Source organism: Gracilinanus agilis, chromosome 1, assembly GCF_016433145.1.
Source record: "Gracilinanus agilis isolate LMUSP501 chromosome 1, AgileGrace, whole genome shotgun sequence".
Taxonomy (NCBI): Eukaryota; Metazoa; Chordata; class Mammalia; order Didelphimorphia; family Didelphidae; genus Gracilinanus; species Gracilinanus agilis.
The window spans coordinates 622,560,576-622,572,678 of NC_058130.1; the positions used below are offsets into that span (position 1 = coordinate 622,560,576).

Here is a 12,103-nt window from a genome sequence, read left to right on the forward strand (position 1 = left end):
TGAAAAATAATTATAATGGCCAAGCTTGGCCTTGAAGAGAACATGTACTTCCTTCACTTCTTTATACAGGTGGGAGTCTATGGATATTGTCAGACAGTTGATGTGTTGTTTAGTTTTGCTGAATTTTTTTTTTAAACCCTTACCTTCCATCTTGGAATCAATACTGTGTATTGGCTCCAAGGCAGAAGAGTGGTAAGGGGGTTAAGTGGGGTTAAGTGACTTGCCCAGGGTCACCCAGCTGGGAAGTGTCTGAGGTCAGATTTGAACCTAGGACCTCCCACTTCTAGGCCTGGCTCTCAATCCACTGCTATCCAGCTGCCTCTTGCTTTTTTCTTTTGAATATTTTCCCCTATGCTTTTTTCTTTTTTAAAAAATTTTGTTTCAAGGTAAAAGAATAATTGGGAGAGGAGAAGAATACATTTAGAAATTACAGTGATATTAAAAACAAAAGATATCAAAAAATCTAAAGAAGTAAACAATATATACAAAATAAAAATATTGGAGGGGGGGTCCTGGCAGATTAGGGGATTAGGAAAGGCCTCACTTGGGAGATAGCATATGAAGTTAAAGGTGAGGCAGAGGTGAATAGGGAAGACATTTCAGGTGTGGGAGACAGTCTGTATAACAATTTGGGAGTTGGGGGCTGATACACCAAGCACAAGGAATAACAAGGAGGCCAGTTTTCCTGGAATATGGAACAAATTTAAAGGAAAATAATGTAAAATAAACCTGAAAAAGTATGAAGCTAGATTGTGAAGGACATAAAATACCAAAAGGGAACATCTGTATTTTATCTTAAAGGCAAGGAACCCATTGTGGATGGTTAGACTTGTGTTTTAAGAATATATTTTAAATGGATCCAAGGAATACCCCATGGAAATTTATGCTGGAGACAACATAACTATGAAGATATTTAAGGTTCAATTCTCAAGTTATCTAAAAGTGGAAGATGGGCAATGACTTGGAAAAAACCTCAGATCTCTCACCAAATAGTAATGCTGCTGCTGCTGCTACTGAAGATGATAGCTAACCTTAAGGTCTGCAAAGTGCTTTTACCCCCACTTTCTCACTAGATCCTCACAACAACCCTGGCAGGAAGGTACCACCATTAACTGACTTAAAAACTTTTCTGGAAATAGTTTTACTTTTTTAACCATTTACATGTAATAACTTTCCACATAGGTTTTCTGAAGTTATATGATCCACACTGTCTCCCTCCCTCCTCTCACCCTCCTGGAGCTGGCAGGCCAATCTGGGTTATACATGTGTTATCATGCAAAACATTTCCATATTGATCATTTTTATAAGTGAATAATCTTATAAAACCCAAATCCCCAAACAAAAACCCAAATAAATAAATGAAAAATCGTACGCTTTCCTTTGCATTCTGACTCCAACAGTTCTTTCCCAGGAGGTAGAGAGCGTTCTTTGTCTTAAGTCCCTCAGACTTGAGAGTAGCTAAGCATCACAGTTGCTGATTCCACAATGTTTCGGTTACTGTGTATAATGTTCTCCTGGTTCTGCTTATTTCGCTCTACATCCATTTACAAAGGTCTCTCCATCTCTTTCTGAAATCCTCATCTTCGTTCCTTACACAGCATAATAGCATTCCATCACCATCATATACCACAATTTCTTTAGCCATTCCCCAGTTGCTGGACATCTCTTCAGTTTCTAATTCTTTGCCACCACAAAAAGAGCAGCTATAAATATTTTTGTATAAGCAGGTCCTTTCCCCTTTTTTTGATCTCTCAGAGATACAGATCTAGTAGTGGTATTACTGGATCAAAGGGTATGCAGTTTTATAGCCTTTTGGGCATAGTTCCAAATTGTCCTCCAGAGTGGTTGGATCAGTTCAGAACTCCACCAACAATATATTAGTGTTGTAAGTATTTTTTAATAAGAACCTTGCATATAACTTCCCAACAAGGATTAACAGAACTACAACCACCCCAGTCTTGATCTTATCTTCTGACTCTTCCTTTCCTTTACCTCCCACAATTTGTCTACATATCCCATTATTTCTCTCTCCAGAGTCATAGACATCCCTAATTCCTACAACTACTACAGACCATTATCACAACCGGCCTGGACTACTGAAGTAGCATACAAACAAATCTCCTCACTGCCACATTCTTGTCCCTTTAAATCTCTTTATACAAGCTATCAGTAATCTTTGTCACAGAGCTAGTTGTATCTGTTGCAGTCTTCCATGGCTCTTTATTGCCTCTCAGTGCTGACCTTTGAGTGAAGAGGACTCAGACACTTACTGTCTGGGTGATCCTGGGCAAGTCAGATAACCTTGTTTGCTCTGTCTCCTCATCTATAAAATGAGTTCCAGAAAGAAATGACAAACCACTCTAGTATCTTTGCCAAGAAAAAACCAAATAGGATCATGAAAAGTCAGACATGTCAGCAAAAAAGGTTAGGGCTCCTTTCACATTCAAATCCTTTCATAATCTGTTGTCACCCCAAATGTCTACTCTTTATTCCTCTTCTATACACACTGGGCTATAGCCAAACTAGAACACTGTTCCCTTATCCTGTGACTGTTTTGCAAAAACATCGACTCACATCTAAAATTTCCTCCATGTCATCTATGCTTTAGTGGAAGAAAATAATGCTGTCCTTGATCCCTGTTTAGTAAAAACTGCCTCCCTTAGTCCACCCCAGTCACTCTTGTAATGTACTTATCATATAACAGATATTCTAGTTGTGCTTGGTGCTTGTCACACCAGTGGACTTAGCTCTGTGAGGGGAACCTCACCAACCTGAGTTTCTCCTTGTCCCTAACAAGAGTCCTTTGCATGCAGTGGTGCCTATTGAATAAGTGCATTTCCATCTCCATGCCTTTGCTTGTGCTCTTCCCAGGACTAGAAAGCCCTATTTTTGCTTCTTTTGTCTGTTTCTCCTTTAAAGCCCATGGTTGGTGATCTTTCCCACCCCACCCCCGGACTTCATGTAACACTGTTTTCTACTTCTCTAAGACATATTATGTGGTAATGTGTATTATAATTAATAAAGGATCATGGCCTACATCAGTGATTCCCTAAGTGGGCGCTACCACCCCCTGGTGGGTGCTGCAGTGATCCAGGGGAGCGGTGATGGCCACAGGTGCATTTATCTTTCCTATTAATTGGTATTAAAATTTTTAAAAAATTAATTTCCAGGGGGCTAAGTAATATTTTTTCTGGAAAGGGGGCGGTAAGCCAAAAACGTTTGGGAACCACTGGTCTAGATGTACCATGTCTTAACTTTATATTAAATCTAGTAGTAATTAGAACATAGTAGGTGCTTACACACAGTGGGTGCTTAATAACTGTTGAAATGGTTAAAAGAATTAAGAGCACTGGTTTCTAGTCATCATTACAGGTAGGCCACATACATTTCAGAAAAATAATTGGCAGCTATATTGTGAACCATCAAAATCCCAAGTGATAATTCATTACGATGGTGTGTCTGGACAGCAGTCTGTTCAAAATTTGACAAAGCAGTTCACGTGGGTACCAAGTTTAATTACCTTTCCATTTTCTCCGTGTAAGGCAGCTACTAAACTCTTTTACTTTCTCCTGTAGTTTGCAAAGGAAAAAAAACTCAGATCCATCCAAAGAAACTTGATTTATTAATGGAAGTTTTAATCTGTTGAATGGTTATACAATTAAAATTATACTCTTAACATGACAGAAACACCTGGGATTGTTAGCATTAGTTAATACTTACTGACAAAACAGTCTTGAGCAGCAAAAGCACCAGTTTAGCTGAGCTCATTGCTTAGCACAGTGCCTGGTTACATAGTAGGCACATAACATTCACTGATTATTATTATTTTCCAGATCTTTTGGCTAACTGGTTATATCCCAAGCTGCTTTTTTAAATGGCGTTTTTCACACATGTCCCTTCCCCTTACATGATTATGGGTGGAATTTCCAATGAAAAACCGTTACTTGGACTGTGAACATTTCCATGTTCTGTCTCAGTACCTTCCCATAGAGTTTACCCTTCTCACCATCATCACCATCAAGGATTGTTTTTCCTGTGACATCTGGAAGCTGGAATGCCCATCACCGACCTTACTCATTAGCTAGTGATCGAAGGTGGGCTGGCTGTGATATCAATAACTTAATAAAACAGACAATTATTAGAAATCTTTCGTGTGCTGGTTTATTTTGAGTAAAATCCTTAATTCTTGTCACTAATAGATTTGAGCAGCTGGGCAGCTTCTTTTTGTACCTGAAATGGGAATAGCAATATGGCTCAGTGTTCTGAACTGAACATACTAAATATCAATGCATCAAGTACTGATGATTCTTTTGTAAGGGAACACCTTATAACAAAGCAGAACACAACTGATTTTTACATTTAATTAAAAGGGTTCACAGAATTTCCTCAGGCTTAAAAAAATTGAGTGACTTGTCTACAGTCTTACAGCTAATTTGTGAACCTCAATCTTCCTGCCTTTAGGAGTCTATCCACTCTGTTATGTCCTGTTCACAAGTAAGTGGTGAAAATTAGTGAAATTTACAATGGTCAGTATTCCCAAGAGTTCCCATACAAATGGGATCTTTTATTTCATTCTATCTACTAACAATGAATAAATACAACTCCTTCAAAAAACTATTTTCATCGGCAGACATGACTATGGCACTTCATTCACACACAGTTACTAGCTGTTCTTAAGGAAAGTGATAGGCAAAATAGTAAAATCCTATACTATATTCTTCTTTGGTTAAAAATATGTTCAAATGTGACAACTCGGGATTTTTCATACAAAAACAAGAATAATTTGGGAAGTGACTACTACTGGCATTTAATTAGATTCATTCTTTTTAAAAACCATAGACTCAGTTCTAATTCTTTCTGGTCTGTTATTATCAGATGTGTAATTAGCTCTAACCTATTCCCGTCATGTTTTCCATTTTCTATTCTTCCAAATCCATCCCTTTAGCTTTTTACCTGCTTGTCCTCCTCTGTGTGAGCTGGGTAGTCCTTGGCTTTCAGTAACCAGAGGGCAGCAAGCTTTTTGTTTTTCAATTTCAGATAAGTCTTTCCCAAGTAAAGCAAATTTTTGCTGTAAAAGTTTGGATGCACTGAACATAGAAGAAAGAAGACATTCATCTCAGTATATAGTAGCACTAACGTTTTTTGTTTTTCGTTTTTTGTTTTTTTGTAAAGACTGGATTTCCTGTCTAAATTTCATGAACAGATTAATGACTTTTTAAAAAAATTACTTTAATGTGCATGGAGCATACTGCTATAGATCTTTTTTATTCAACTGTTAACATCAAATGCATTTTCTGAAAAATCATAGTTTTGGCCAAAACACAACAAGATCAGTTGTGTTAGAAATGTTGTGACCAAGTGAGAACATGTATGTGAAACAAAATAAACCAGAATCTAAGCTCATCCTAGTCCTTCTCAGATGACCACCACTGATGCCCAAGTAGTTTTGAGTGTGACCACAGGGCAGTTTTATTACTTCATGCTCTCATTTTTTTCTATTCTGAAATGAACACACCGTTTTCAGAGTAAATATCATAGCCATAATTTCAGTTGCTGCAGGAAAGGGAAAATGATAGAAGTTCAAAGAAGTACAAATGAAGAAACAAAAAGCTCTAGAAAGTGAAGCGACCAATTTAAGGATATAGATGGCTGGCTAGTGACAACACTGGAGCTAGGAAGGGTTTACTGGCTTCTGGTCCATTGTCTGTCCTGGCTCTGGTATAAGTCAGCACTTTCTTATACTAAGTGACAGTAAACAAGATGGGTATTACACATCTTTTTTTTTTTTTTTTTTAACTGGGACTTATTATTCATGAGGATTCAGACCTGTCCAGTTTTGTTAATAGTACTGTTTCTTGGTTTGAAACTTATGCTCAAGGTACTAAACCTGCTCATTTGTAATCTTAAATTCTTTGACACATGTACAACTCGCCTATTTCTACCTCTGCTACTTTATATTCCTCTTAACAATTTGTGTCCCTCCCTTAAAACCAAAGTCAAAACCAACCTCCAGAGGTAAATCTATGATTGGTCCTATTTGCTCTTTGACTGCTTTGGAACAATACCTGTGTTAGACATCTGGACTCATCTATACATTTCCATATAAAGATTCTTAAGTTTATGGTTATGTGTTGTATATTCCACCATGATAAAATGTTACTATCATGAATTTGTTGTTTGAAGTCTGTCATAATTTTATATCTAATTCTTTTTACAGCACAATATAATCTCTTCGAGAGCAGGGACTGTTTGATTTTTATCTTTATATGTCTAGGACCTAACAATGTCTTTTGACAATAGTAAGCTTTAAATATGTAAATGAATTTTTTTTAATTTTAATACTTCTCTTTCAAAAAGAAATTGGCTCTGTTTAAGGGGGAAAGCATTAACCAGGGTTCCAGAAGACCTAGTTCTGGTATCAACTCTGCCTCTGACTTATAGCACATTTGTACCTTTGTTTCCTCATTTGTAAAATGAGAAATTGGAGGTGAAGATGTCCAAGTACCTTCCAACTTCAAAATTCTTTCCTAACTCAAAAGAAACATGCCTTAACTCATGCTATTCTCTAAGTTTAACTTTAAGACCATAATACATTTGGAACAAAAAAAATTACACCAAATATGGTAAATGAATTTCCAAAGAAATTACCACACACATTTTTTATACATCACCACAATTTTAAATATACATGCTGACATTTAAAGTCTAACAGATTTATATGTATATTTATATGTATTTGACCAAAAATATTACCTTTTTCTGCCATTTGAAAGTATTTTAGAGCCTGTTAAAGGAGGAAAAAAGGTATTATGTAGAAAAATATTTTAAATAAAGCAGTTTTAAGAACTAAACTGTTAAAAATCTATGTCTCCATTCTTAAAGCAATGAAACAGTCTTCTGCTCCAACTCAGAACTATTTTCTGTAGTTCTATTTTCAGTTCCAAATTCTCTTTTCTCCCCTCTACTGCCCTTCTCATGCACTGAGAAGGCAAGAAATATGGTACCCATTTTAACACGAAGTCATGCAATATATATTTCCACAATAGCCATGCTCTCCCACTCCCCCAAAAATGCTTCTATCTCCACTCTTGAGTCCATCAGTTCTCTCTCTAACATTTTGCATCATTAATCCTTTGATCTTGTGGTAGATCACTAGTTACTAAGTCTTCATGACACTGATTCATATCACAACAAAGAACAATCTCATGTTTACTATGTACATTGTTCTCCTGGTAATGCTGAATTCACTTTGCAGCTGTTCATGTAATCTTGTTTTTTTTCTGAACCCATCCCCTTCATTGTAACTTAGAGCACAACAGTATTTCCTCACATAAATATACGTCTTCAGTCATTTTCCAACTGATGGGGACTCCTTAGTTTCCAATTCTTTGCCACCACAAAAAGAGGTGCTGTAAATATTTTTGTACACTTGTACCTTTTCCTTTGAGCTCTTTGGAGTATAGACCTAGTATGTAGTTGGAGCTTGGTTTATTGCTATTTGAATATAGATTCATGCTTTCCCTACATCACTTCCAGCATTTGCCATTTTCATTTTCTGTCATCATGGTCAATGTGATGGTGATGAGGTTGTACCTCAGAGTTGTTTTAATTTTCTCTATTAGTGCTTTAGACAAGTTTTTTATTTTTTTTAATTTTTATTTTTTTAAACCCTCAACTTCTGTGTATTGGCTCCTAGATGGAAGAGTGGTAAGGGTAGGCAATGGGGGTCAAGTGACTTGCCCAGGGTCACACAGCTGGGAATTGTCTGAGGCTGGATTTGAACCTAGAACCTCCCGTCTCTAGGCCTGACTCAATCCACTGAGCTACCCAGCTGCCCCCTTAGAAAAGTTTTTTATGAACACTGATGGCTTTAATTTCTTCCCCTGAAAACTCCTGTTTATATCCTTTGACCATTTATCAATTGGGGAATGGCTCTCTTTTTCATAAATTTGGTCTAATTCTCTATATATTTGAGAAATGTGACCTTTATCAGAGAATAAATATATAGTCTCCTTCCTCAATTTCCTGCTTTTCTTCTCATTTTGGCTGCATTTAGTTTTGTTTATGTAAAAACTATTGATTTTATGCAATCAAAATTTTTCATTTGACCTTCCCTGACTATAGAACTAACAGGTAACTGCTATGTTCCCCTAATTTGTTTACATCACCTTTTATAGTTAAATCCTTTATTTATTTTGAGCTTATGTTGGAATATGGTGATACTGGTTTATGCCTCTTTTCTTCCAGTCTACTTTCCAGTTTTCCCAGTAATTTTTGTCAAAAAGTAAGCTTTTGCTCCAGTATTCGGTATCTTTCTGTTTATCAAATGCTAGGTCAGTGTGCTCATTTGCTCCTGTATATTGTGTACCTAACCTATTCCATTGATCATTCGCTGTTTTTTGTCCATTAACAAATTATTTGATCATTACCTTTGTAATAAGGCTTGAGATCTGTTGTTGCTACCCTTCACTTTTTTTTCCACTGATTTCCTTAATAATCTTAATCTTTTGTTCCTCCAGATGAATTTTGTTATTACTTTTTCTAGCTCTACAATGTAATTCATTGATAGTTTAATTGGTATGGCTCTGAATAAGTAAATTTACTTAGGCAGCATTGTCATTTTTATTATATTGGCTTGGCCTACATAAGCAATGAACATTTATCCAATTATTATTTAGATCTGTCTTTGTGTGAGATGTGTTTTGTAATTGGGTTCATAGAGTTCTTGTGTGTGTCTTGAAGTAGAATTCCAAGTATTTTATATTGTCTGCAGTTATTCTAAGTGGCATTTCTCTACTCTTTCTACTTGGTTTTGTTTGTAATATATAGAAATGCTGATGATTTGTCTGTTTTTATTTTATATGCTGCCACTTTGCTAAAATTAACTGTTTCACCTACTTTTTTAGTTGATTGTCTAGTCTAGGGCTTTCTAAGTATATTCTCATATCATCTGCAAAAAGTCCTTTATCTCATGGCCTCTGCTTATTTTTATTTCTTTTTCTTGTTTTACTACTACAGCTGGCATATCTAGTATGATGATAAATAATAATCTTTGCTTAACCCCTATCATATTAGAAAGGGCTTCTAGTTTATCCACTTAGCCAGTCCTAAATTTCTGATATAAATCCAGCCTGCTTATATTGTATGATATTTGTGACATTGGTGTCGCCTCCTTGATAGTATTTTATTTAAAAGTCTGTATCACTTATATATTAGAGAAATCAATCTAGTTTTCTTTTTCAGTTTTGGTTTAATTACTAAAATCATATTTGCGTCATGAAGGAATTTGATAGAACTCTTGCCTATTTTTCACAGTTTATATAATACTCGAATTAACTGTTCTTTAAATGTTTGGTGGAAATCTCTTGCAAATCTTTATGGGCCTGTTTTTTCTCCCCTTAAAGTGATCGTTTATTGCTTATTGATTTCTTTTTTCTAATATAGGGGTAAGTGTTCTATTTCCTCTTTTAATCTGGGCATTTTATATTTTGTAAATATTTATCCATTTCAGTTAAATTAGCAATTTTATTGGCATATAATTGGGCAAAAAAGCTTCTAATAATTGCTTTAATTTCATCTTCATTAATTCTGCATTAAGCCTTTTTGTTTGAAACTGGTCATTTGTTTTGTTTTAAACAAATCAATGTATTGTTTTTTTTTAAATACTTTCAATTTTATTAATCTTTCCTTTGATTTCTATTTTGGCATTTAATTAGAGATTTAAAATTTTTTTCTAACTGCCTTTTAAAAAAATGTGCATGCCTAAGATTCATCTTTTTGATCTATCTCTCTCTCTCTCTCTCTCTCTTTCTCTCTCTCTCTCTCTCAACCTTTACCTTCTGTTTTAGAATCAGAACTAAATATTGGTTCTAAGGAAAAAGGCTAGGCATTTGGGATTAAGTGACTTGACCAGAGTCACACAGCTAGGAAGTGTTTGAGAGTAGATTTGAACCTAAGTCCTCCCCCATTCCAAGCTTGGTTATCTATCTCTTGAGCCATCTAGCTGCCCCCTTTTTCCTTTTTTAATGATGTAAATACTTAGAGATATAAATTTTCCTCTGCTTTGGCTACTTCCTACAAATTTTGTTATGTTGTCTTGTCACTGCCTTTAATAAAATTATTGATTGTTTCTATGATTTGTTCTTTTACCTACTCATTCTTTAGAATTACATTACTCAGTTTATAATAAAATTTTAACTTGTGTTTCAAAGATCCTTTTTTGAATGTAATTTTTATTGTATTATGTTCTGAAAGGGATCCATTTAATTTTTCTGCTTTTCTTTGTGAGATTTTTATGTCCCAACACGTGGTCAATTTTTTGTGAAAGGGCCATGAGAAAAAGATATATATACTACTTTCTATTCCCATTCAGTATTTTCCAGAGGTCTGTCATATCTAACTTTTCTAAAATTGTATTCATTCCCTTAACTTTTTTTGTTTATCCTATATTTATCTAGGTCTGAGAGGGGTAAATTACAGCCTTCCATTTTACTGTCCAATTCCTCCAGTACTCATATCCTCTCCCACTTTATGGGTAAGTTTATCCCATTCACATTCACAGTTATGGCTATAGTGTCTATCCCTCCATCCTATTCTGTTCTATTTATCTTTCTTTTTTTAATCCTGTCTCTTCCTTGAAAGTCTATTTTGCTGCCTCCCTCAATCTACCCTTCCTCCTATCACCCTACCCACTTTTCTCTTAGCCTCTTACCCTCCTCCTTCCCTGTTGGGTAAGATGAATTTCTATACCCAATTGTTTGTGTATTTACATTCTTCCTTCTTTGAACAGTTCAGATAAAGGTAAGGTTCAAGCATTGTCTGCTCTTCACTCCTTAATTATATCCTTCATTGTAAAAAATTTTCTTTGCTTTCTTTTTAGGTGAAGTAATTCCCCCCATTCTTCTCCCTTTTCTTTTCCACTGCATTCCTTTTTTACTCTTCCATTTTTCTTTTGAGACCATCCCAACATAATAGATTCACTCATACCCATATCCTGTCAAAATTCTAACGAATTAAATGTATCACCTTCCCATACAGTTATGTAAATAGTTTAAACCATATTAAGTCTAAGTCCCTCATGATTTTGCCTTCTTTTTTAACCTTTTTATGCTTCTCTTGAATCTTCTGCTTGAATGTCAAACTTTCTACTAGCTTTTGTCTACTAGGAATATTTGAAAGTCCTCTATTTTATTAAATAACCATTTTTTTCCCATAGGATCATACTCACGTTTTGCTGGGTAGGTTATTCTTGGTTACAACCCTAACTCTTCTTCCCTCTAGAACAGTAGTTCCCAAACTTTTTTGGCCTACCGCCCCCTTTCCAGAAAAAAATATTACTTAGCGCCCCCTGGAAATTACAAAACTATTTATTGAACTCAGAATAGAATGTAATACAAAAAAAGTGTGGCCATTACTGCCCCCCTGGATCACTGAAGCACCCCTCAGGGGGCAGTAGCACCCACTTTGGGATCATTGCTCTAGAATATCATATTGTAAGCTCTCTGCACCTTCATAGTTGTAGCTGCTAATCTTGTGTGGTTCTGGCAAAAATTCCACAGTGGCTGAACTATTTCTGTTTGGCTACTTACAATATTTTCTCCTTGACCTTGTTGCTCTGAAATATGGCTATTAACATTCTGACTTTTTATTCTGGTGTCTTTTTAAAGAGGTAATCAGAAGATTCTTTTGATTCCTACTTCTCCTTCTGAGTGTAAGATATTTGGGTGATTTTCTTTTATAAATTCATGAAACATATCATCCAGTTTTTTTAATCATAGCTTTCAGGTTGTCTAATAATTCTTTAATTATCTCTCCTCAATCTGTTTTCTAGATCAGTTGCTTTTCCTATGCGATCTCACACATTTTCTTCTATTTTCTCAGTCTTTTGACTTTATTTTATTGTTTATTGATGCCTCACAAAATCATTAGCTACCATTTGACCAATTTTTAAGGAGTTATTTTCTTCAAAGTCTTGAACAATTCTGATTTTTTAAGGCATTAATTTATTCAGGATTTTTTCCATCTTTTACTTAGTTATTATTCTCTCTTTGTAATTTTCTTTCACTGCTCTTTTTTTTTGGCCAGTTTTTCCTTTACCATTCTT

At 35.3% G+C, this 12,103-nt stretch overlaps 1 protein-coding gene across 2 annotated transcripts in view; it reads right to left on the reverse strand.

Moving 5' to 3' along the window:
* Nucleotides 1-3,614: 3,614 nt before the first annotated feature.
* The window catches only part of RMDN1 (regulator of microtubule dynamics 1), a 36,831-nt gene continuing 28,342 nt past the window's right edge, over nucleotides 3,615-12,103 (reverse strand). For both annotated transcript variants that reach the window (XM_044668307.1, XM_044668314.1), the window contains exons 8-10: nucleotides 6,754-6,784; nucleotides 4,954-5,087; nucleotides 3,615-4,230 (exon numbers count right to left, since the gene is read on the reverse strand). In XM_044668307.1, the coding sequence (XP_044524242.1) occupies nucleotides 4,180-4,230; nucleotides 4,954-5,087; nucleotides 6,754-6,784 (216 nt within the window). In that variant the 3' untranslated portion in view covers nucleotides 3,615-4,179. The remainder of the gene's footprint in view (nucleotides 4,231-4,953; nucleotides 5,088-6,753; nucleotides 6,785-12,103) is intronic.